At 35.8% G+C, this 23997-nt stretch overlaps 1 protein-coding gene and 2 pseudogenes across 1 annotated transcript; 1 reads left to right on the top strand and 2 right to left on the bottom strand.

Annotated features, from left to right (window-relative positions):
* On the top strand, positions 3439–4533 carry LOC109842613 (annotated as a pseudogene).
* On the bottom strand, positions 5536–9780 carry LOC109841319 (probable receptor-like serine/threonine-protein kinase At5g57670). The gene is made up of 11 exons (XM_020410249.1): positions 9427–9780; positions 9233–9342; positions 9042–9160; positions 8386–8507; positions 7991–8314; positions 7651–7905; positions 7412–7569; positions 7260–7339; positions 7044–7179; positions 6818–6967; positions 5536–5830 (listed from the first exon to the last, which is right to left on the bottom strand). Exons 1-11 carry the CDS (start codon positions 9605–9607, stop codon positions 5729–5731), a joined length of 1737 nt encoding a protein of 578 aa, XP_020265838.1. The 5' UTR covers positions 9608–9780; the 3' UTR covers positions 5536–5728.
* LOC109842612 overlaps positions 23452–23997 on the bottom strand; it is a 3294-nt pseudogene continuing 2748 nt past the window's right edge.

Below are 23997 nucleotides of genomic sequence, written 5' to 3'. Positions count from 1 at the left end.
TTTTTATTAAACTTATTTTAAAAGAACAAGAATTGCTCCTCCGGCCACCGCCACGATCTCTTCACCTCCTCCTTATCTCCTGTTTCTCCTCCACCAACCTCTTCAAGATCATTGAATCCCTCCTCTCTCAGATCCAACAAGATTAAAGGGGATTTAATAAGTTGTTAATAAGATTGAAGGGATTTAATGAGTTTAGTCAGATTATTAAAGATGAATCTTGGGTTGCACAAATTATTGATGGAAAATACTATAATTTCAGGCAAGTAGTGTTAATGTTAGACCGCAATCTCATGTTTGGAAGAGGAGAGAACTAAAAGATGAAATATGCATTATGTCGTTCAATTGAAGTTACATAAAAAGATATATAACAAGATAAAATATATTCGGATTTCTCCTATGTAGCCTCTTACATTGTGCTTACCAAAACTCTAAGTAACAATGTGAAGGACTTGTTACAGTAAAAGTTTCTAAAGAATGGAGAGTTTGGATAGGTACGCTTATGGAGCTCTGATTGATGGATTAGCAAAAAAATTATTTTTTGGTTGTTATATTTCTAAGTTAGACGTTAAACTTATGAGTTAGTTATTATAACTTTTGTAATTTTTATTCATTAATTGTAATTGGTTTTAGATTAACTGTTAACCTTATAGCGCAATTGTTAAGGTTACAATTTAGTTGTTAATCTCAGAGACTAGTTGTCAATGTTACAATTTAGTTATTATCCTTATAGATTGGTTGTTAACTTGAAGTTTGGTTGTTCTCATTATAATTTAGTTGCTAACCTTACAGATTAGTTGTTAACTGTACAAAACAGTTGCTAAGGTTACAGTATAGATGTTAAGGTTGCATCTTAAATCTTACAGATTGGTTGTTAATGTTACAATATAGATGTTAACGTTTTTATTTTGTTAATGTGGGTAGTGGTTGTTAATGATTATTATTGTTTTATATATAGATATGACTGTAGGATTTATGTGTACCTGTATATAAAAGCTATTCTTCTTGAAGAAAAAGATGTCTGACACCTCAAGTCAGAAATCACTTTACATGGGTCATACGAGTAAATTGACGATAACATTAACAACTGATGTGTAACTTTAACAACTAAATTGTAACTGGAACAACTAATGTGTAGTCTTAATAACTTAACCATGACATTAACAACAAACATGTATCATTAACAATAAAACTGTAACCTTAACAACCAAGTTTTAAAATTAACAACTAATGTGTATCTTTATCAACAAAATCGTAACATTAACAATTAACATATAAACTTAACAACTACATTGTAAACTTAATAATTAAACTGTAACCTTAACAAATATATTGTAACCTTAACAATTACGTTATTAACTTAACAAGTACCCCGTAAAATTAAAAATCAATCTGTATGGTTATCAACTAATTTATAACCTTAACAACTAACTAGAAAAATTAGCAACAAACTAAATTAAATAATCATACATTATGCCTGAGAAATAAACATTTGCTTATCACTTTTGGGAGTAATTTATTACAGTAACCTAAACCCTTTGATCTATCAAATTCATTTCTTTCATCGCCATTGTGAACTTATTAGTTGTGGATTGTAACGTTAGAACTCATGAGCTAAAAAAACTAGCTAGCAAGGGAAATACTTTCATGCTCTTCTTCTTTCTCCTTCAATCCACAACGATCTCCAACCCCGGTCTCAACATTGCTCGTCCTTCGCTAGGCCAAATCCAAGTTCCACCACCTCACCTCCAAGGTCCATATAGTCACAACCCACATATTCTTCTTCTCTAACTGCTTGGCCCTCGCTCGAAGGTTTATACGTGATGGATTTATTTCTCATAGGTATTTCGTCGAATAACTTATATGCACTTACAAGTACTAGTGTTCGTATCCCTCCTATATGATCTTGTGATGAGTCCAAGACTTTGAAATCAGAATGGAGGCCATCGTTTTGGGGTAGTGGGGGTGGGGGTGAGGGTGATGGTGCGGGAGGCCATAAGAGGTTTGATGGAGGGGCGAGCTCCATCTTCTCCGGCCGAAGATGAGGGTCAAAGAGGACGAGAGGCATTGAGTTTGTTTAGGGTAATGAGGGAGGGAATGGTGATGATGCAGGAAGTCTTGGAGCGACGAAAGAAAAACAGAAGAGATGATGAGAGCTTGTTGGTAATAACCATGGAGTGGGGAGAGAGAAAAGAGAAGAAAGGAGGGGGATTTGCTTAGGTGACACTAAATTTAAGGGTTCCAAGCATTAGAAAGTTGATTGAGGTGTTCTTGACTTGTTGACTAATAGCTTGTTTGGATGGAGGGTAGAGAAGGGAAGGGGAAAAGAAATTTTATTTTACCTTTGTTTGAGAGTTCCATTTAGAAGGACAGATGATAGGAATGAGAGGAAAAATTAAACTAAAATCTTACCCCCAAATTGGGAGGTAAAGAAAGGAAATGAAAAGAAGGGGAAAAAATTTCTCTTCGTTCCCTTCCCTGAGACATCTCCCAAACACACCATAAATCTTGTCGGAGAGGCAAATCTAGTTTGGGGCGCTAGAAGCAAATTTCCCTTCATTTTATTGATAATTCTACTTCCTCCACATTTTATGAAATAATCGCCATTTCACGGTTCAATATGAAAAAAGCCATTAATTTCCCCCACCTACGGGCCTGTTTGTTTGCACGGAAGTAATTGTAAAGTAGCTGAAGTAAAAAAAGTAGAGGTTACTTCTGCTACTTCCAAACAAAAAATTATGTTTGGTTCTCTGAAAAACTTACTTCCAATACTTCCCTAAATGCTTATGTGGCACATACGTGTCATCCTTACTTTTAAAATATTTTTTCAATCCTCAATACTCAGAAGTAGCTCGGAAGTAATTGAAATGCATATTAATTAAGACATAAATAATTTTTTTTATTAATATTTTCTTTATTAGTTACTTCTAACAACTTTTCAATGATAAAATTACTTCCTAGTAATATTTCTAAATGTTATCCAAATAAAAAAAGTAAATGAAGAGGAAAAAGTTCTACTTCTATTACTTCTAAAAATATATGAAACAAACAAAAAAAATGTTGTTTCCATTCCTTACTACTTCATAGCTTTGAAAGTTACTTATATAACATACTTCTTACTTCTAATACTTACATTATACAAATGGACCTTAAGCTCAACTCCCAAAAACTCAGCTGAGGGTCCCATCTAGGCGCGAAGAGCGGGCAGCTGTCCGTGGCAAATCAGCAATTTCCCCTCCTTTCCCAAAATAGCATAATTAAACAAAATTTAAGTGGCATTAAGACCTCCACGTCACCCCCGCGTTCTCGTCACCTGCCCCCAAAACAAGAACCCAACCCAACAATAGCTTATCTCACAGCGCAACCGAACCCAAAGCCATTGCCCAGAATAGAAACCAGTAACCCAATAGAAAATTCGCTAAAAAAATATATTACTCGGTGATGGCGACGAAAGAAATCGAGGGCTACTGGGGGCTCACTGCCAAGCGCTGCCGACTCGTGCAGGACCTCGCCGGCGTCCTCTGTCTGCAGAGGCGACGCGCGCCTACCTCTTCGCGGCACGCTGGCGACTCACGCGTGCACGGTGCCAGCCCGCTGGCTTCCCGGCAGCGCGGCGTGTGGCTGATGCGAGGTTTGCAGCAGGCCCTCTGCCGTCACGTGCAAGGCCGACGCCGCCACCCTCTGCGCACGTGCGACGCCGACATCCACGCGGCCAGCCCCCTCGCCGCCGCCACGAGCGCCTCCCCGTCGTCCCCTTCTACGAGGCCGTCCACGCCGCCATCAAACAACTCGGCGCGAACGCGGCGGTGGGGTTCTTACTGCGGGGACGAGGAGGACAACGAATCCAAGGCCGCCACGTGGATGACGACGACGAATCCGAGCTCAAACCCTAACCCTAACGGGGATGATGGAGACCCCGGATCTGAACTTCTTCGCTGACGTGGATCCGTATCTGGATCTGGACTACGGCGACAGCCTGGTGCCGGTGCCAGGGAAAGCCGCTCCGTCGGAGCCGGCGGTTTCAACGCGCGACCTCCCTCCGCCGCCTCCTCCTCCTGCGCTTGGTGCCAGACGGCGTCGTTGGAGTTCGATTTCACCCTCGGGAAGCATTCATACAGCTCTTACAACGCTCAATCGATGAGCCACAGCGTAATCACCAAATTCTTCCATTTTCTCCATCAATTATCAAACTAAACCCTAGGATCCCAGATCTAATCGAAACGGAACTAAATTACTTACCTCAGGTATCATCATCGGAGGTTGGAGTGGTCCCCGACGGCGGCGGAGGCGGAGGCGCGGGGTCGTACCTTCATTCTGAGACCCGACCCGGGGTTTGATCTGTCGTAAGTTGTAATATTCCTTTTTTGCTTTTTAGATTTTGTACTGCTTTTCAATTTGCTCTTTGTTGTATATTAAGACACCTTTATCTTTCTTAATTTTGCAAGGAAAAAAAAAACAATTAATCTAGTTAAAATTTTGCGTTGCTGTGTGGTTTGCAGAGGACCTTAGAAATCTACTGAATAGCTTTGCTTTGTGCCAGTTCCGTCAAATTTGTTAAGAGGCTGTTTGGTTCTTTTTTTAACTCGGTGGAAAAGTTTTACATAGTCTCCATATCAGATTTTTCATGGTCACGTAGGATATAAGCTTTCCGTTGGTTTTTACATGAAAATGCATTTCCATATATCTAGGAAACGAACCAAACAACCCGTAAAGTACAAAATCCTGAAAAAAAAAACTTTACCAAATATTAATACACGCACAGATAAAACTTATAAAGTTCCTCGCAAAAGTGAGGGGGAACACCGAGCATGCTCACGGTTGAAAAGCTATAGGTACAAGTGAATCTTGCCTATCCTACCAAGCTCTGATGGACAACCAATGATTAAGGAGGGGTTTTTTTTTTCTTTATACGCCCTCGACATTATATGTATTTTTAAATTTGCCTTCCAAACTATTACAATTTTAAATTTGCCCCTCAAATTGATCTGATACACCGATTTTGCCCCTAACCCTGACTGCTGTTAGATTTTTATTGATTTGTAGGGGTAGATTGCATCTTTACCTTATTTTAATTGTTAAGAAAATTAATCAAGGGCCAAGGAAAAAGTAAAAGTCCAATTAGGCTACAACATGCAACCCTTATTACGAAATAAGAACCCAACCAGTTTTGTACAGAAACCCCAATCGGGCGTATGCAACTTTGGCGGCTTCATTATTTTAAAAGTTTTGAGTTTTCTCGTTTCAATTTGGTTCGGCAATTAACTGAGATTTGATTTAGGGTTTGGTTTAGAAAACATCTGGTAAGTTCAAAGGGAGAAATGATCGGATATATTTAATACCCAGCTTGATGTTCATAGATCCTTGAATCGTTCCGGTACCTCTCTTCGAGCTACCTACAGACAACGAGTTTAAAGGGTCGGAGAAAAAAAAAAAAACCCAGTGAACAAGACGCATAGGCGAGAAGCTTACGCTGACAAAATCTGGAGGGCAAAAGATGTAACATAGTTTTCAAAACTGTTAATAATTTGACGGCGCTTAGGGGCAAACTTTTGGGGGGTCAAATCAATTTGAGGAGCAAATTTACAAATATAATGATTTGGAGGGCAAGTTTAGAAATAGATACAACATCAGGGACATATATGAAAAAAACCCAAGAGTAAAAAGACACGGTGGGAAAATATCAGTAGAGATCTTGGAACCAAATCATCCTCAAAATCGATCATTTTAAGAGCTAAATGATCGCACAATCATCCAGTTCTTCATTCTGCAACTCGGTCGTCCTCCAGCTTTCTATTGCTTCTGGGTCGTTCACGTCTGTAAAAATCTTTAATACCTGCAAATAAATGATATAAATTTCATTTATTTTAGCCATGAGAGCTTGCTAAACTTAAATTCAGTTGCGTCTCCAAAGAAAATTTCTGATGGCTACAGTCTGATTTCACTTCTCATTTTATTCCTTCTCATCGTATCTTATTACCTCTGCAAATTTATTTACATTGCCAGATGTAACTCCAATTTGTTCTTCTGTAAATTTTGAGCACATTTCCTTCTAGTAATTATATTCTCCAAGGGCGTGTTTGGTTCGTCCTAAATTATTGGAAACAAGTTGTTTTTTAAGGATTTGGAACAAAAAGTAGGTTTTTTTTGCCATTTTAGAATTCCAAAAGTTTGGTTTGTTTCAATGTTTTTTCAAGAAAATGTTTCTTAAAAAGGTAACTTTTTTGGACAGCCCATTTCCTATCTTTTGGCTAGGAAATGGGCTAGAAACATGACAACTCATCATTTTCTCTCACAACTCTTATTATTATTTAGAAATAAAACAAACTTGAGTTTTGGATATGCTTTCCTATTCTTTACTTTATTATTCCATATCAAACACAAGTTTTGGATTCTTTAGATTATCCTTTTTTTTTTTTTTTTAAATTTGGTTTCTTGTCAGGGAATTCATTTCCATAATTTTATGGAAATGGACCAAACTGCCCCTTAATAGATATCTACGAAAAGGAATCCCAGAACATGTGTAGGTCCTGTCGCAACACATAATTTAAGAATCGTGGATGATAAGGTTTCGTTAGCAATGAAGGGATGCAGCTTCGGATAAAATCAAGCAATAACACCAGCAAAAGAGCCTTACGCTTGGATTCTTGAGGAATACTAAACCTATCAAGTCTTTTTGCAGGAAGAATCCTGAACTCTTTTTTTTTTTTACCTATTCCTAGTTGTACTTTTACTTTAGCGAATCCCAATTTCCTTTTTTGATACGTCAACATGTTCTTTTAAACAAAGTTTGAAACTATGGAAAGCATGCATAAAGTTTTACCTCGGTCATGGATGGCCGCCAAATGGAGGAATTCCTTACACAATAGGAAGCAACAAGCACAAGCCTATGCATCTGCTCCTTATCGAAATTTCCCCTGAGCTTAGAATCAGCCAACTCGGCAATGTTTCCAGACTCTATAAGTGGCCTTGCCTGCTCAAAATTTTCAAAATTTAACAAGCCATGAATCTGAAATCGAAATAATACAGAGCGTGTAGAATATGTTTACCCATAGGAGCAGGCTCTGTCTCGATGAATCTACTGGCCTTCGCCCGCTAATGATCTCCAGAAGCAAAACACCAAATGCAAAAACATCCGTCTTCTCATCAACGATCCCGTGCATAAAGTACTCAGGCGCAAGATACCTGCTCAGATTTTCAGTCAGAGTTTATTCTTCAAGCGGATGAAGATTTTTGCGTTAAACTCGAGGCTTCAAGAATTTTACCCAAATGTTCCCTCTATTGGAGTGACATAATGATGAGTCCATTGCTTAGGAAGCCATTTTGCCAGGCCAAAATCTGAAATCTATATGAAGCAATAATCAACCAAGTCAGTTCCCTACGTACACAAAATTTCATTATTTAATTAAAATTCCACCTGCGGTTCAAAATCTGGTCCTAGGAGAACATTGGAAGCCTTGATATCGCGGTGAATGATGCGTCTCCTGCAGCATTTGTGAAGATAATGCAGGCCTCTAGCAATTCCTACTGCAATCTTATACCTCATTTGCCACTCCAGCAACTTGCTATTTCTACCTGAAAACCATCAAAACTTCTCAATCCATAGATTTCGATCATGATAATGCGAGGTAGTCATATTGTTGAAAAAGCTCTCACCGTGCAAGGCAGAAGCTAGGGTGCCATTGGGCGAGAAATCGAATATAAGATGCAAACCATTCTCAATACAACACCCTATCAAGAACACTGTATTTTGATGACACACATGCCCGACTATGCCAAGCTCTGTGAGGAATTCTCTCTCTTTATTTTCGTCTCTGTTCTCTTTTGTCAATCTCTTAACTGCTACACTTTGGCCATTGTATAGTTTTCCTTTGAATACTTCAGCGTATCCTCCTCTTCCCACTATGTTATCTGACAAAGGGATCGAAATGGTGAAATAAGTGAATTTACAGAATGAGAGAATATGATTCGTTGTCATTTATGGTTTGAATCTCACCTTGATGAAAGTTATCTGTAGCATACGAGATCTCCTCGTAGCTAAAACACCTCCAAGATGGTTTTTGATGTTCAAAATTGGATGAACACTCGTCGATTTCCTCAAGATCAAGTGAGGATCTAAAGAAAGGAGATAATAGCTTGACAAAGGACAGTCTTCTCCAAATCTTACTCCGATTATTATCCCTTCCATCTTCTTCTGGTCCATCGAGAATAGTCACTGGTGATGTCTTCTCGCATACGCTTTCAATTGAAGAGCATCTCTTATCTCGCTTTGCCTTTGGTGTGAAAATGTTTGTCCACCTTAAGCTTGAAGCTTGGTTACCTGTATAAATTTTTCGATACTAGTAATTTCTTCAATGTAAATTGTAATATTATAGTTCGATGTAGGTTTACCTTCATATGTTATAGGATCAAGTTCAGTATCACGATTCTGAGTACTTTGTTTCCCAATAGCAATCACTGAGCAGCTTTCAGGGGCATGCTTGAAGCAATACTTAGCGGTTTCGAAGAAATCCCTAATTCACAAAAGGGTATGTTATAAGAAATTGAGAAGCAAATCGATGAAATTAAACTTTCAGCAAAATGAATTATCTTGGTTACATGAATCCAAAAATCTAGGATAAGGCTCAAGGTGTGAAAGAACTCTGTGGAGCTTCAGTTAATTTTGAGTTGGATTGAATGAGTTAGGTGTTATTTTGATGTTACAGCGTATATATAACAGTCTTTCTTCTTGCCCTCCTTTTCTTCAGAAATACAATTGCATCTGAGTTTAAATTAAATCTCAAATATTAGATTTGCTTAAATTAAGGATGCACTAGGAAAGTAATACACGAGGACTTCGCTCAAATTAGACAAATTCAGATATCAGATCATGGCATTATTTTTAACAAAATCTAGTTTGTTGAAACTTCTCTTATCAAAGTGCCAATCGCAGCCACCAAACTATCCATTGAATTGATTTTTTTTTTAATTTCATAACACATCTAGATGAATTGAGATGAAACCTACAATCAACAATAAACACACATACAAATGATTTGACATCTAACCTCTGAGATTGATTGCTTGGACCACCAGTAAGGAGATAGTTCGCATCAAGGAATGCAGCTTCATCAACAAGTCCTCTTCCAATGCTTAAACTATTCTTTACCTTCGCCTCTAATTTCACCTAAGCAATGTTCATATATTATATACAATTACAATGCACATATTCATTTACGATCCAACACGAGCAACATACCTGTTTGGTTTGACAAATCTCAGAAAATTCCCCGAGCATCGATATCACAAAAGCCTTTGCACGTCGGAATCTGCTCATGTCGTACTTGAGCCTGCTCTCCTCTTTCCCGACTAATAAAAAAAAACTTCAGTCACGAAAGAGGGAGAATACCATATATGAGATCAATCAAACTCGCGAGTGAAAACTATACTAACCAAGAACGTGTAACGCGATTATGGTGTCATTTGGGCGAGCCATCACTCTCACTGCCCATGAAAGTAGCTCAGAGCTCGTTCGTGCATCAAGCGAAACGCCAACTAAAATCTTCTCCCCCGAAGACGAAGAAGAAGAAGAAGAAGAAGAAGAAAAGGAGGAGGAAGACTCAACGGAGTCCATTTTGGATAGGACGCGATAGGAAGTGAGAGCAACTAAATGTGCTTAAATTCAAGTTTTGCCTTAGTTAAGAAGCATAGAGTATGAGTGCAGGTATGCATGGTTTTGATTACAAGATGAGTGTTTTTGGCCTAGAAATACCGTAGTGGGTCGGTTGGTGAGGTTTGGGGTTGAAGCAAAGGTTGGATAGAGTTTGATTTTAACTTGATATTGAAGCTAGAACAATTGGATAAAGGCTCTAAACTCTTTTTTATTCGAGTGTGGAGCTAGACTGTTCTTGACTCAATTTTCTTCATGAGAGTGACAAGTTAATTAGAAAGTTGGCAGTAGGTGAAGAGGGTGACGCATAAAAGGTAAGTCCTTGTCAAGTTTCATTTTATGTGAGTATAGGTTAATTAGTAAAAAGATTATTAATTTGTGGGGGGCCTAGCTAGCCTGTGGATATAATGAGATTAATATTATAATCTCAATGGTGATGGCATGGGTTATTGGAGATTCACTTATTACCGTAACTAACAAACAGCATTGCGATATGGTTCAAGCTTAGTATCATGAGGAATGATTGATAATGATAGAAATTGACGTTATAAAAGATCTTTATCCATGAGCCTAAGGTTAACGCTGTTCGATCTGGTATATATAGAAATTTCAAGCAACAATTATAAAAATCCAGCATGCAAAACATGAACTATAGTCACAATTACAACTATTTGTTTCGTTATAACTGCAGCCGAAATTATACTTTTACGAGAGTAATTTTTTCTGCAAAATTGGGTACAACGTTATTTATTTATTTATTTATACTGCTTCAGACATTGTAACGGTAGCGTAACAGAATAAAATGCGACTGTATTATGTGTTTCTCTTTTGTTGGAAATTTATCAAATAATTAAGATTATAGCATGTAGATAAATCCGAAAAAATAAACAATTAAAACTGGCCTGATCGGGAGCAGTCGTGTATTCACTGCCCTAGAAGATTGAGAACCCGCCTATCGCCCTGACGCAGATGGTTCCCTCCCCCCTAGCGGTGAAAGCCCCCGGAAACGACCGACCTCTGCACTCGGGCGAGAGTGCAGAGCTTCAGCTCAGATGAAGGAAGTTGCCCATAAAATAAAACTAAGATGTAGATGAAAATAATATGTAGGGGAGAGAAGAAAAACAAGAGAAACTTGTTGTATATTTTTTCTTATCATTTTGAGCTCAACATACGGATATATATATAGGGTTGGAAAAGACGTTACAAAACCCGTAATTAATTCCGTAACGTTCGTCATAAATTTTATAACGTACCCCATAATTATATAGCCGTTACACATATTTTTAATTGCTAATAAAAACATGTTTTAATTATAAAATTTTTATTACTATTCATGAAGGCAAAATTGTCTTTTCTTAACAAAATATCTAGGAAAAATTGCTTCAAGGCCCCAAAATCTAAAAAGTCATGTGACCCAGCCCCTCATACTTTTGGTTATGTGCTGCAGCCCCAAAAATAAAAATTCTATGTGATTCAGTCCTTATTACAATTTCCAAGAAAATAAATTCCCAAAAAACCCCAAACTACCCCTCTTCTTCTTTTCTAGATCTTCTTCTTCTCCAGATCTTCTCCTTCTAAACTACCCCTCTTCTTCTTTTCTAGATCTTCTTCTTCTCCAGATCTTCTCCTTCTTCCTCCTCTTGCTCCGCTCTTCTTTGTCTCGTCCAACTCCACTCCCTCTCTCTCAAACTCCAGCGTCGCCTCATAAGGTGTTACCACCTCCCTCAACGCCGCAGCCGTCGCCGCTTCAGCACCCGTCGTGCCCCTCCTCAACATTTCGGGTCATCCTCCACAGCCTCCTCAACTCCGCCACCACCGCCACATCGGCCACCCTCATCTTGTCGTGTTCAGTTCTTCGTCTAATTTCACATTTTTTTTTGTTTAATTAGTTGAGTTAGAGAAGGAGATCTCGTGTTATGTCTTGTTATCCAACAAAACCCATGACCACATTGCCTTCAAGGTATTTCTCATTGATTTTCCAGTTAAATTCAATAAATAAATAAATATTAAAAAGGGGGGGAAAGATTGATTGTTTTGGGTTTTTTTTGGCTTGTTTTAGGTTATGGCATCCACCTGGAATTGCACAATATGGCCCAATAGAGAGATCCTCTTGCCACAATCCACATCCTCCCCAGACTTTAGATTAGTTGCATCAAGATGAAAATGAGTATCAGTGTATTGTGAAGTTATGGATTATTATACTAATGTAATTACATCTGGGCCTTTTCCTTAATCTGGTGCCTGAATATAGTTAACAAGCACCTTAAAATAGTTAACATGAACTTGAATATAGTTAACATGCACTTGAATATAGTTAACATGAACCTGAATATAGTTACCAAGCACCTTAAAATAGTTAACATGAACCTGAATATAGTTAACAAGCACCCTCAAATAGTTAACATGAACCTGAATATAGTTAACAAGCACCTTAAAATAGTTAACATGAACCTGACTATAGTTAACAAGCACCGTAAAATAGTTAACATGAACCTGAATATAGTTAACAAGCACCCTCAAATAGTTAACATGAACCTGAATATAGTTAACAAGCACCTTAAAATAGTTAATAGTTAACAAGCACCCTCAAATAGTTAACATGAACCTGAATATAGTTAACAAGCACCTTAAAATAGTTAATATGAACCTGAATATAGTTAACAAGCACCATAAAATAGTTAACATGAACCTGACTATAGTTAACAAGCACCGTAAAATAGTTAACATGAACCTAAATATAGTTAACAAGCACTGTTTGGTGGAAATTTTGTAATAAAAAGAATATAAGGAAAGAATTGCGTTTGGTTTTATTCTCTCTAACTGCTTAGAAAAAGAATGATTACAACTCTCTCAACTCTCGATTACAATTTGGATTCCTGGTTACAAAAGAGAAGAGAATGATCTGGATTCTCCCCTTTGTTTAATTCTGGGTTCTTCACGGTAGCGATGAGATGCCTCCCTCGAATGCTTGCGTCGAGTTTGCTTCTCGTTGACGATCCGAATATCTATACTTCACTGGAACAACTGTCTTGGCCGGTTGATAACTCTTGTCGAGTTTTGTGATTCAGAACAAGTAACAAACTCTAATGATAGAGTTGTTGGAACCGAAAATAATTCGGTTAATAAGCCAAATATCGATGGTTTAGAGATCCTCCGTTTGTTGATTTCCCAGACTGTGTAAGGAGTCAATCCTCCTTTTTCTGATTCTGGAAGATTTGATCGAAAGATCCCCCTCCGATTAATGAAAAGAAATCTCTCTTGATCTGATTATCAAAAATCCGATCTCCCCAATCCAAAAAAAAAGATCCTTTACTCTGTTGAGTTTGTTGCTAGTTTGAACAGGTCAGAGCTTTGACATGCGTTCTGGCCTAAATTCTGTGTTTGAACGCAGCATCTGGAAGTGCGTTCTGCAGCGATATTGAGCTGCGTTCGGACTGATTGTTGAAGCTGCGTTCGAACAAATGTTTGAACTGCGTCGGGCAGCGATTGGAGCTGCGTTCGAGCTATGCTTGGCAGCGATCGGAGCTGCGTTCGAGTGATTGTTGAAGCTGCGTTCGAACAAATTTTTGAACTGCGTCGGGCAGCGATTGGAGCTGCGTTCGAACTGATTGTTGAAGCTGCGTTCGAACAAATGTTTGAACTGCGTCGGGCAGCGATTGGAGCTGCGTTCGAGCTATGCTTGGCAGCGATCGGAGCTGCGTTCGAGTTATGCTTGGCAGCGATCGGAGCTGCGTTCGAGTTTCTCTGTCTTTATATATGGATGACACCAATGACAATTGAGGCATCTAAATAACGCTCTATCAACTGCGGGTCACGATCTCCACTGAGATTTCTTTGCATGGTTTAGCCATGTGCTCCTCGGTGTGTCGAATATCATTACACTGCTCATCAGCATCTCTAATAGTTGCTAATATCATGTTGTTGTCGCAGCCATCAAGATCAATCATCTCACATAAGCAGCTGTATCTTCGTTTGCAGTGGTTGAAGCTGCTTAGGTGATCAAATTGGTGTTGTGTCTTGAAGATGGTATGCAGAGAGGGTTTCCACGTCTTGGTTTGAAGAGATCGTCGATTTGTAATCCTTTCTGTTAGAGTATTGCTAAAGACTGTCATTTTGTAATCTTTGCTTTAACTCTTTGACATGTGAAAATCTTCGAATTGTAGCCTTCTGGAAGTCGTCAGATTGTAACTTCCATCATCAGTGTTTGATGGCGACTCAGCTATCCATTGTGATTTTTAGACAGCCTACAAGCACCTTAAAATAGTTAACATGAACCTGAATATAGTTAACAAGCACCCTCATATAGTTAACATGAAACTGAATTAGTTAACAAGCACCGTCAAATAGTTAACATGAACCTAAATATAGTTAACAAACATCTTAATATAGTTAACATGAACCTGAATATAGTTAACAAGCACCTTAAAATAGTTAACATGAACCTGAATATAGTTAACAAGCACCCTCAAATAGTTAACATGAACTTGAATATAGTTAACAAGCACCGTAAAATAGTTAACATGAACCTGAATATAGTTAACAAGCACCTTAAAATCGTTAACATGAACCTGGATATAGTTAACAAGCACCCTCAAATAGTTAACATGGACCTGAATATAGTTAACAAGCACCGTAAAATAGTTAACATGAATCTGAATATAGTTAACAAGCACATTAAAATAGTTAACATGAACCTGAATATAGTTAACAAGAACCCTCAAATAGTTAACATGAACCTGAATATAGTTAACAAGCACCGTAAAATAGTTAACATGAACCTGAATATAGTTAAAAAGCACCTTAAAATAGTTAACATGAACCTTGCATATCTAGCAATTAGAGCATTCCATGAGATTTCGTTCTTGGAATCCAACCGATCAAACACAAAACAAGGCTCATCCATCTTCCCAAAACGTGCATACATATCCAACAATGAACTCCCAACAAACACATTCAAGTTGCAAGAATATTTAACACTTAAAGCATGAATTTGTTCCCCCAATTCCAATACTTGCAGCAGAACCAGTGGCCTTCAAAAGGCTCGCAAAAGTAAACTCGTTAGGTTTCAATCCAAGTACGAGCATTTTAGGAAGCAACTCCAATGCCTCTTTAGGATGATCATTCTGTGAGTAACCAGTTATAAGCGCAGCCGTGTTGACCACATCTTTAACAGGCATTTCATCAAACGCTTTGTGGGCATCGATCAAACACCCACATTTGCAGTACATATTAATGACTGAAATTTGGAAGAAAGGGTTGCCTTGAATCTAGAACTCATGACCTGTAGTTGCTCAGCCTGTGCTCGCCTCCCACGATCCTAAAACTCATGACCTTCTTCTCGTCGTTGAAGATTTCGAGGTGCTTGGTGCTGCTGACGGCGGGGATGCTGGAGATGAGGCGGACCTTACGGAGGCAACCGGCGGCGAGGGAGGAGGAGTCGCCGTCGAGGAGGCGGAAGGACTTGACGAAGCGCTTGTAGGACTGGGGGAGTCGAAGCGGCGGAGGAAGGAGACAGAGGAGGGAGGAAGGAGATGGGGAAGGAAGAGGAGGAAGAAGTGTGATTTTGGGGGGAAGATGACAGTGATTTTGGGAGGGGTAAAATTGGGTTTTTTAGGAAACCATGAGCTGGAGTCATGATGGAGGGGTTTGGGCAAAAAAATTTCAAAATTTTGGGGCTGCAGCACATAACCAAAAGTATGAGGGGCTGAGTCACATGACTTTTTGGATTTTGGGGCCTTGAAGCAATTTTTCCAAATATCTAACTGTCCCCCCCAAAAGGCAATATTGACTGAAAACTCAGAAATCAATAAATAAATCAAGAAATCAAGAAATCATAAAACAAATATAGGTTGGGCAACCTTTCGTATCGTGAATTCAAGAGAGGTAGCTTCCGGCTTTGAACCTTTCCTTAGTGAGTTCATCGCCACCTGAGGGACATAATGGACTAGGCCTTGAATTAGGCCCCTTTAATAAGGTATTGATGAAAACACACACAATACGCTTCATCTATTAAGCAAAGCGGGTTGAGCGTTAAATGTCATGCTCATAATAAACCGACTCATGAGAGTTTCTAGGGGTTAGCCCAACCCCCCTAACCGCGGCCATCACGGTTCCTCTCACGTAGGTAAGTCCTCAAAGGGTACTACAGCTGTTTATTTAATACCCCCCACAATACACGCGTTGGACTTATTAAGAGTAAAACTCAGCCTAGCCAGCTGTATCATAAGAGCATCATCATCATAGAGAAAGGGTAGTAGCAAATGCTACATAATGATATATAAATATATCTAGGTCGATGCTCCACACGAGAGTCACTTGTCCAGCTTGTTTCTACCACATTAAACCGACATTGGGACTACGTCTCCAAATAAGGGTTGGGTTATCGCTGTCAGTGATTCATTTATGGGCTTAACCTCATCTCCCTCGATGAATCCAGAACCACACTCCTGGATAATCCCTTAGTCAAAGGATCAACAAGATTCTTTTCACAGACTTTACAAAGTCTAGAATCATAACTTTGCCTAGCATGTGTTGTATTTATTTATCAAGTTCTTATTTTGTAATTAGTTCATCATATTGTTTGAAATTGACATTAGGTCATGATCTATGATTATAAAAGATCATAGTCCATGTCTGAAGATGTAAACACATAGTGTTTGTGCAGATTGACCTTAATATCTGAACATTTCAAACTAATGTGGAACTAAAAATTCTGTAGTTATGCATATGCACATACATGAATGAAATTAATAATAGATACATGCAGAGCATAATAGGATTTCGTATCTTAAAATATATTTTCGTATCTTAAAATATATTTTCATACTTCATAATTCAAATGCATAAATTTTTTAAATTATTCTATTATAAGAGGTTACAAATTGGTTGCCTACAAAGGAGACCGTCTAAATTTAAATCGGTTGCCTACAAATGAGACATTCCAAATTTAAATTGGTTGTCTACAAAGGAGACCTTCCAAATTTAAATTGGTTGTCTGCAAAAGAGACCTTCCAAATTTATGTTTCCATTTTCTAGTACCACCTCTTATACAAATAATAATATTTGTAAATACGTGCTTTAAATTTTATAAGTGCATTCTTGCAAAAAACCTTGTAATTAATCATGTAACAAATGCAAGTTATCTAAAAGGACATATGAACATTTATTGCAATATCCATCATAACGCAATAAAAAAATGAACTTTACATTTGAAGATTTGAAATATAATCTACCATATAAAATAGAATTTTAAAAGATCACCTCTTTGATTTGGTTCGCTCATATATTGATCATTTATCATTAGGCAATATATGATGCAAGAAGCGATTCCGTGAAATTTTGAGACGGGATTATAATTACAAGATTGCTGTCAAGTTTCCCGCCTTCGAGGGTGGCTCGTATGGAGAACTTCATCAAGACTCTCTGGGGACGAATTCTTTCACCATGCTTAGCAAGGGCGCTTTTTGGTGGCTCATAAACATTCGTCCGGGCTAATGAATTTTCACATAATTCCGGTCCTCTTATTCCAAACCAAAACTCCTAAAGTGAAAAGATTAAAGTTTTACTCGGGTAGTTAGCCAGGTAAGGATAGTAATAGAGGTTGATCAAAGATCAATTAAGTAACTCGTTCCTTACAGAGCGCGTTACGCAACTCCTAAACCTTGCCTTAGACACCAACTAATCTAAGAAAACTTGAATCGGTTCACTCAATGAGTTTTTGTTCCATAACAGTATATAGAAACTTTAAAATATTTCCTATTGATGTTCGAACTTCATGATTTTCATGTTTTGAGAGTAAAAACTCATCTGCTGCAAACAACGGCTACTTAAGTTGCTGAACAAATCTGCATTCACTTTTACCACCTTCTGTACTAAGCTTATTAGATGCATAAGCACTCCAAAGTATGGAATTATAGAAGGCACCATATTGATAGCTTAAATAAATGAAGGCATTAAACCATGAAAAAATTTAAATACTTCAAAGCATATATATATCCAGATTTTGTTCACTTGTCAAAACCATGTATATGAAATTTTCAAGGATAAATATGTATACTGCTGCAAATTTATAGCATATTTCAAATGCGTGCTTATCCACTAGCACAAGGGAAAGTTTTATTCACATACAAGAGAAGTGAAACTAGACATGATCTATCACTTAAGGTGTTCATGATTAGAAATGACACATTACTTAAGGATATATAGCTAAGGAAGTTCAAAGGACATAACATCATCATAGTTGATGACAAAGGCAAGCCAGTCATAAATCATTAGAGATATAGTTGTGCAGGACCAATCAAGCACACATCGCAGTTCATAGAGGAATGGTAAAGCACGATTAACCATAGTAATTACTAGATTAATTACTAGTTTAGAACAATTAATAGTAATTACAGTAACAAATTAATTTCAGCAATTAACCATAGTGATTAAAATGGATGAACAGAAAGAAACTGTAATCTCGAATTAATTTTCTGATGAATAGTAATAGAAAATATTTTGGTTTTTTTTAAACAACAATAATATTAAACAAATAATTAAAGCAATAAGATATTTTGGTGAACAGTAACTGGATTCTTTTTATGAACAGTAACGTTTTTTTTATAACAGTTTTTCCGAATTTTAATCAACAACTAATTAATCCTATGAACATTTATATCTTGGATGAACAGTAACTGCTTTGGATGAACATTAACCGTTTTTTAATAGCAATTAACTAATAGTATTAATTACTAGTTATGCCAACAAATAATGAAAGCAGTTAGATTAGATGAACAATAATAAAATTGCTTAATAAACAAAAAAATTCCCGAGTGAACAGTAACCCTCGGTGAACAGTAACAAATTTTCCTTATTTTTTAAATATTATTTTAATAACAACTAAATTAAATTATCAGTTAACAAATAAACAAGAGCAAGTAAAGCAAATTACAACAAATTAACTATTATTAATTTTCTCTTTTTTTTTAAAACAGAAAGAGATATATATATATTTTTCTCACGGATTAAAAGCAAAAGCTATAAACTTCTCAATCTTCTAGATTGTTGGAAATTTATCAAATAATTAAGATTATAGCATGCAGATAAATCCGAAAAAATAAACAATTAAAACTGGCCTGATCGGAAGCAGTCGTGTATTCATTGCCCTAGAAGATTGAGAACCCGCCTATTGCCCCTAGCGGTAAAAGCCCCCGGAAATGGCCGACCTCTGCACTCGGGCGAGAGTGCAAAGCTTCAGCTCAGATGAAGGAAGTTGCCCATAAAATAAAACTAAGATGTAGATGAAAATAATATGTAGGGGAGAGAAGAAAAACAAGAGAAACTTGTTGTATATTTTTTCTTATCATTTTGAGCTCAACATACGGATATATATATATATAGGGTTGGAAAAGACGTTACAAAACCCGTAATTAATTCCGTAACGTTCGTCATAAATTTTGTAACGTACCCCATAATTATATAGCCGTTACACATATTTTTAATTGCTAATAAAAACATGTTTTAATTATAAATTTTTTATTACTATTTATGAAGGCAAAATTGTCTTTTCTTAACAAAATATCTAACATCTTTACTAATCAAAGTTACCACGCACACATAAAACACCAAATAATTATTTCCTGACTGATGATAGGGGTATTTTACCTTACTAGGTGGAATGCACGTGCAATGCACGTGATTAATTATTATAATTTTTGATTTTTAGTTTATATGTATTTATTATAACATAGTTGCAAAAAAGTTTATGATTATCATAATATATTAAAAAAATTCAGATATTTCAATATATAAAATCTTGTTGATTTCAACACTTTACCTTCCACATACTTAGTGAGGCTTAAAGTCTTAAAATATTGATGATCCAAGAGCAAGTTAATTATTTGGAATTCTAATTTTAAAATTTTAATGATGTAAGCACCAATATCTAAAAAACTATTATTATTAATGAAAAAATAAATCTTGAATTCATCAACGTAAAATGGTAGGTTTATCTGGTCATAGAGAATTTTGTTTAATTATAAAGAAGCCACTCGCACCTATTGTTTACTTCCACTTTCTATTATCCGGGGCCCGAGTATTATAGATATTCAAAAACTTTTTTTTCTAGAATTTTCAAAGTTAGAATGTGCAAATTTAATTAATTAAGAAAAAAAATATAAATTATATGATCAATTTTAAAATCTAATATTATAATCCTCCTACATCTTCTCAACTAATTAATTAATTTGTCAAAATGATTACTCTCTAATTTCAGAAAACTATAAAATATAATCTGAGAATGATTTAAACATATTTTGTACACATATGGATTGTAATTTAACAAAATAACTTAGATCTATCAAATATTGAATAATGTCCAAAAATTTAGATTAAAGATTTAAAAGAAACTAATAACACTCATATCCAAACTATATGTTTCATAAATGTGAGACATATAAAATAAACAATTTATTTTGTTTTGTTAAATAATATATCACAAAGCATAAAAGATAAGGAGAACCATAAGGATCACATAGTCATCACAAATAAAGATTAAATTTCTCTATGCGAATTTTGTAGCAAAAGATTTTCAGAGATACCGATAGACTTGTTATAAAATCCACTCTTATAAGATTGATGTCACATGTGTCTTAAAATTGTGCTTTGTTTGATGGTTAATTTTAAAAAACTTTCCCTCAACTATGGGGAAAATGTTAACCCCCCCCCCCCCCCCCCCCGCCTCTCCCCAACTACTTGAAATGAATAAATCTTTGTTCGTCAAATTTAGAGTGTTGTAGTTAATCTATCTCAACTTCAAAATTTTGATTTAATCCTATGAATTTTTCTCAATTAACCCCTCAAAACTAATATCATTGAGTCGAATTCATTATGTGATAAGTACTTGACTTGGAAAAATCAAAATATCCCTCACCCATAAAAGAATTAGCTTAGTTTTTGCTAGATGAAAGAAAAAATGAAGATTTAGAGGTAAAAAAGAACTGTAAATTGGTCGTAATCCTTTAATTATCGGTTGATGGTTTCTTTTTAACTGAAATGGCTTTCTTCAACAGGTCATTTTGACGAAATCACATATTAAAGTATTTTACATTAAGGGGGTTTGTATAGGATACGCTAAGTCGAAGGGTGTTCTCTAAAATTGCACCAAAGTTGGGAGAGTTTATCTACAACACCTCTATAGTTAGGGGGTTCTGTCAAATTAAATTAGTTGAGTTGCTTTTTTGAGACATTCCCCATAGTTGAGAGAGTTTTCAAAAAATTAACTATTCTTTTAAATTTATCTTATTTACATATTTGTCCCTAAAATGTTTTATAATTCAATATTAGTCCCTAAATTATAAGCAATTTTAAATTTTTAAGGGAATAATGTAGAATTATTGGAGATTTAAAATCAAGGAAATGATATCTAAATTATCTTTAAATATTGCTCTTATAGGCAATATGTGAAATATCGGCAGATATATTGCTATATCGACTGATATAAAAGATTAAATACTTTATCTTGATAATATTTATGGTTTTATTTTGTTTTCTTTTATTTGGGGATTTTTCTCATATATCGATCATTATCGAAAATATTGGCTGATATAACAAAATCGAGTAATTTTTAATTTAATTGTGGGCTTGGTATTAGGTCGTGTTTGGAAATCAAACTAAAGCACAAGTCACAAAAGCCTCAATTCATATCCCAAATCTCTCCACTCTCAGCTCTCCTAAATCTTAAGTATATATCTTGACGCAAATTCTCATATTGAAAATTCATCAATATATGAGATTATAGATTACAATGTTATATTATGTATGAGTATTATCTCATATGACACTCAGATATTTTTTACATAACCCCGATTATTACAATCTAATATCATGGATTTTTTTTTTGTCCAGCATTTATGTGATGCCCAACACTTTGTAGTAGTCCTTCGAAAGCCTCTTCTAAAGCTTTCTAAGCAAAGTACGTATATGAATTCAAAAATATGATGCTTTAATTTTTTCACATTTCCTCTAGTATATAAATATAAGCTAATCCTCTAGCCTCATATTGTATGATGTATATTATTTATGAAAGAGGTCACATACTATTGGTTATGGTTAACAAAGGCTTTAAATCTTTATTGGCTTAATTAAATTAAATACCTTGCAGTTTATAAAAGTTTCAATTACATACCTCCACTTGTATCTTGTGCACTTAAATATCCTAATATTTTTCAAAATTGCATGTCTATACCTTCTATACACAAGAATACTATTTGTAATTGTCCTATATGAATATAATGATATAATTTTACGATAATTCTATATTTTCTATTCTTTCCATTAATAATTTATGGCAAAATGGCCAGATTGGCATATTTTTTCGAGGCTTGGTGACATGTTGGTATATTTTTTTAGTTTTGTTAGATTAGTATATTTTTTCAACTCCAGCGTCATATAGGTTTTAAATTTGGCCGGAGTTACTGTTCCGACCAGGGCTAATGAGATTTTTGGTCGGAATAGTAACTAAATTTGGTCGGAACAGTAACTCTGGCCAAATTTAAGACCTATATGACGTCGGAGTTGAGAAAATATACCAATCTGACAAAACTAAAAGAAATATACCAACATGTCACCAAGCCTCGAAAAAATATACCAATCTGACCATTTTGCCAATAATTTATTAACATGCAATTGTCTATTAATATATTATTAGATATTACTAATAATTAATATAAGAGTTTCACAATAACATTAGAAGTTTTAGGGACCAAGTTAGGCAAACTTGAAGTGTCATATAATATGATTAATTAACAATAATCATTAATTTAGTTTAGTTAGGATTAAAATATAATATTTAAAAAATTAGGGTAATATAAATTTTTTCTACAACTTCCTCTTTTAGAGGGAGTATAATTCTAAGCGAAGTATATAATTTCATTTATAATTCAAAATCTTGAGACTTATTCAAAATATGATGCTTAAAATTTTTCACATCTTCTGTATAATATAAATATAAGCTAAGCCTCTCGCCTCATATTATACGATGAATATTATTTATCAAATGGATCACATACTATTGCTTGTGATTAACAAATGCTTCAAATTTTTATAGGCTTAATTAAACATAAATACCTTACAGCTTACGAAAGTTACACTCATATACCTCCACTTATATCTTTATGCATTTAAATACCCTAATATTTTCTAAAATTGTATGTTTGTACTTATGTATGCAAGAATACTCGTTGTAATTTTCTTATGTGAGTGCCATGGTATAATTTTAGGATAATTTTATATTTTCTACTCCTTCCAAAATAATTTATTAACTTGCAATTGTCTATTAATATAGTATTATGCATTATTAATAATTAATATGAGAGTTTTACAATAACATTAGAAGTTTTTGGGCCAAGTTAGACAAAGTTGAAGTGACATGTAATATGATTAATTAATAATGATAATTAATTTAGTTAATTTATGAATAGATTATAATATCAAAAAAGAATATGGGCAATATAATCATGAAAAGTTTTTCCACAACTCTCTCTTTTAAAGGTAGTATGATGATTAACTATCTCATTAGAACAGAAGAAAACACTGTTAGATTCAAAATTTAGTATATTAGGAATTAGTGATATATTTTATCAACCATTAATAATGATTAATATTTTCACTGCCAAAATACAAATAATCCAAGTACAAAAGTAATATGAAATAAATCTCACATTCAAATCTCTCAAAACATGCCAAATTCAAACCTCCTAATAACAAAAGAATGCTCTTTCAATTACTTACTTTCACCTTAAATTACTTTACGTAGTATTTTCAACTCCTTAACCATACATCGCCTTCCTTCGATCCCCATAAGGATCTCTCATAGTTTGCACCTCCATCTTTCCAAATACCCCATAAACACTACTATCATTCCCAAATCCACTCTCCAAACCCCCATCATCATCATCATGATCATCCTCATCATCTTGATCTTGATTCATAAGCTCCTCCTCATACTTAATACTCGAAATCCTAAGCCCACCTTCAAGTCTATTTCTAGGCTCACTTCCTTTCAAGAGCCCCACTACCTCCCTCATAGTGGGCCTCCTCTCTGGCTCCCCTTGCACACAAAGGGCCGCACAATCAATAGCCCTCCTTAACTGGGCCTCATCGTAGTTACTCCGGACTCTCGGGTCAACCAAGTCCCTAAACCGGGCCTGGGTTATTAAAGGCTCGGCCCATTCGGTGATCGTGCGTTTCAGCCCGCCGGGCAATTTTTCTATGGGCTTTCGGCCCGTCAATATTTCGAGGAGGAGGATGCCGAAGCTGTAGACGTCGCAGGACTCCGAGACTTTGCCCCACATCGCGTATTCGGGGGCGAGGTA

The sequence above is a fragment of the Asparagus officinalis genome, chromosome 5 (genome assembly GCF_001876935.1).
Source record: "Asparagus officinalis chromosome 5, Aspof.V1, whole genome shotgun sequence".
Taxonomy (NCBI): domain Eukaryota; kingdom Viridiplantae; phylum Streptophyta; class Magnoliopsida; order Asparagales; family Asparagaceae; genus Asparagus; species Asparagus officinalis.
The sequence above is the reverse complement of the archived record's forward strand: the minus strand, read 5'-3'. Positions and strand labels throughout refer to the sequence as shown.

What these genes read in the sequence shown, in the direction of transcription:
- LOC109841319 (XM_020410249.1), bottom strand. Translation starts at nt 9,607, where the DNA reads ATGGACTCCGTTGAGTCTTCCTCCTCCTTTTCTTCTTCTTCTTCTTCT. An exon ending in AGATTTGTCAAACCAAACAG is followed by an intron (nt 9,161 to 9,232) that starts GTATGTTGCTCG and finishes AACATTGCTTAG; the next exon opens with GTGAAATTAGAGGCGAAGGT. An exon ending in GGCGGCCATCCATGACCGAG is followed by an intron (nt 5,831 to 6,817) that starts GTAAAACTTTAT and finishes ATTTATTTGCAG; the next exon opens with GTATTAAAGATTTTTACAGA.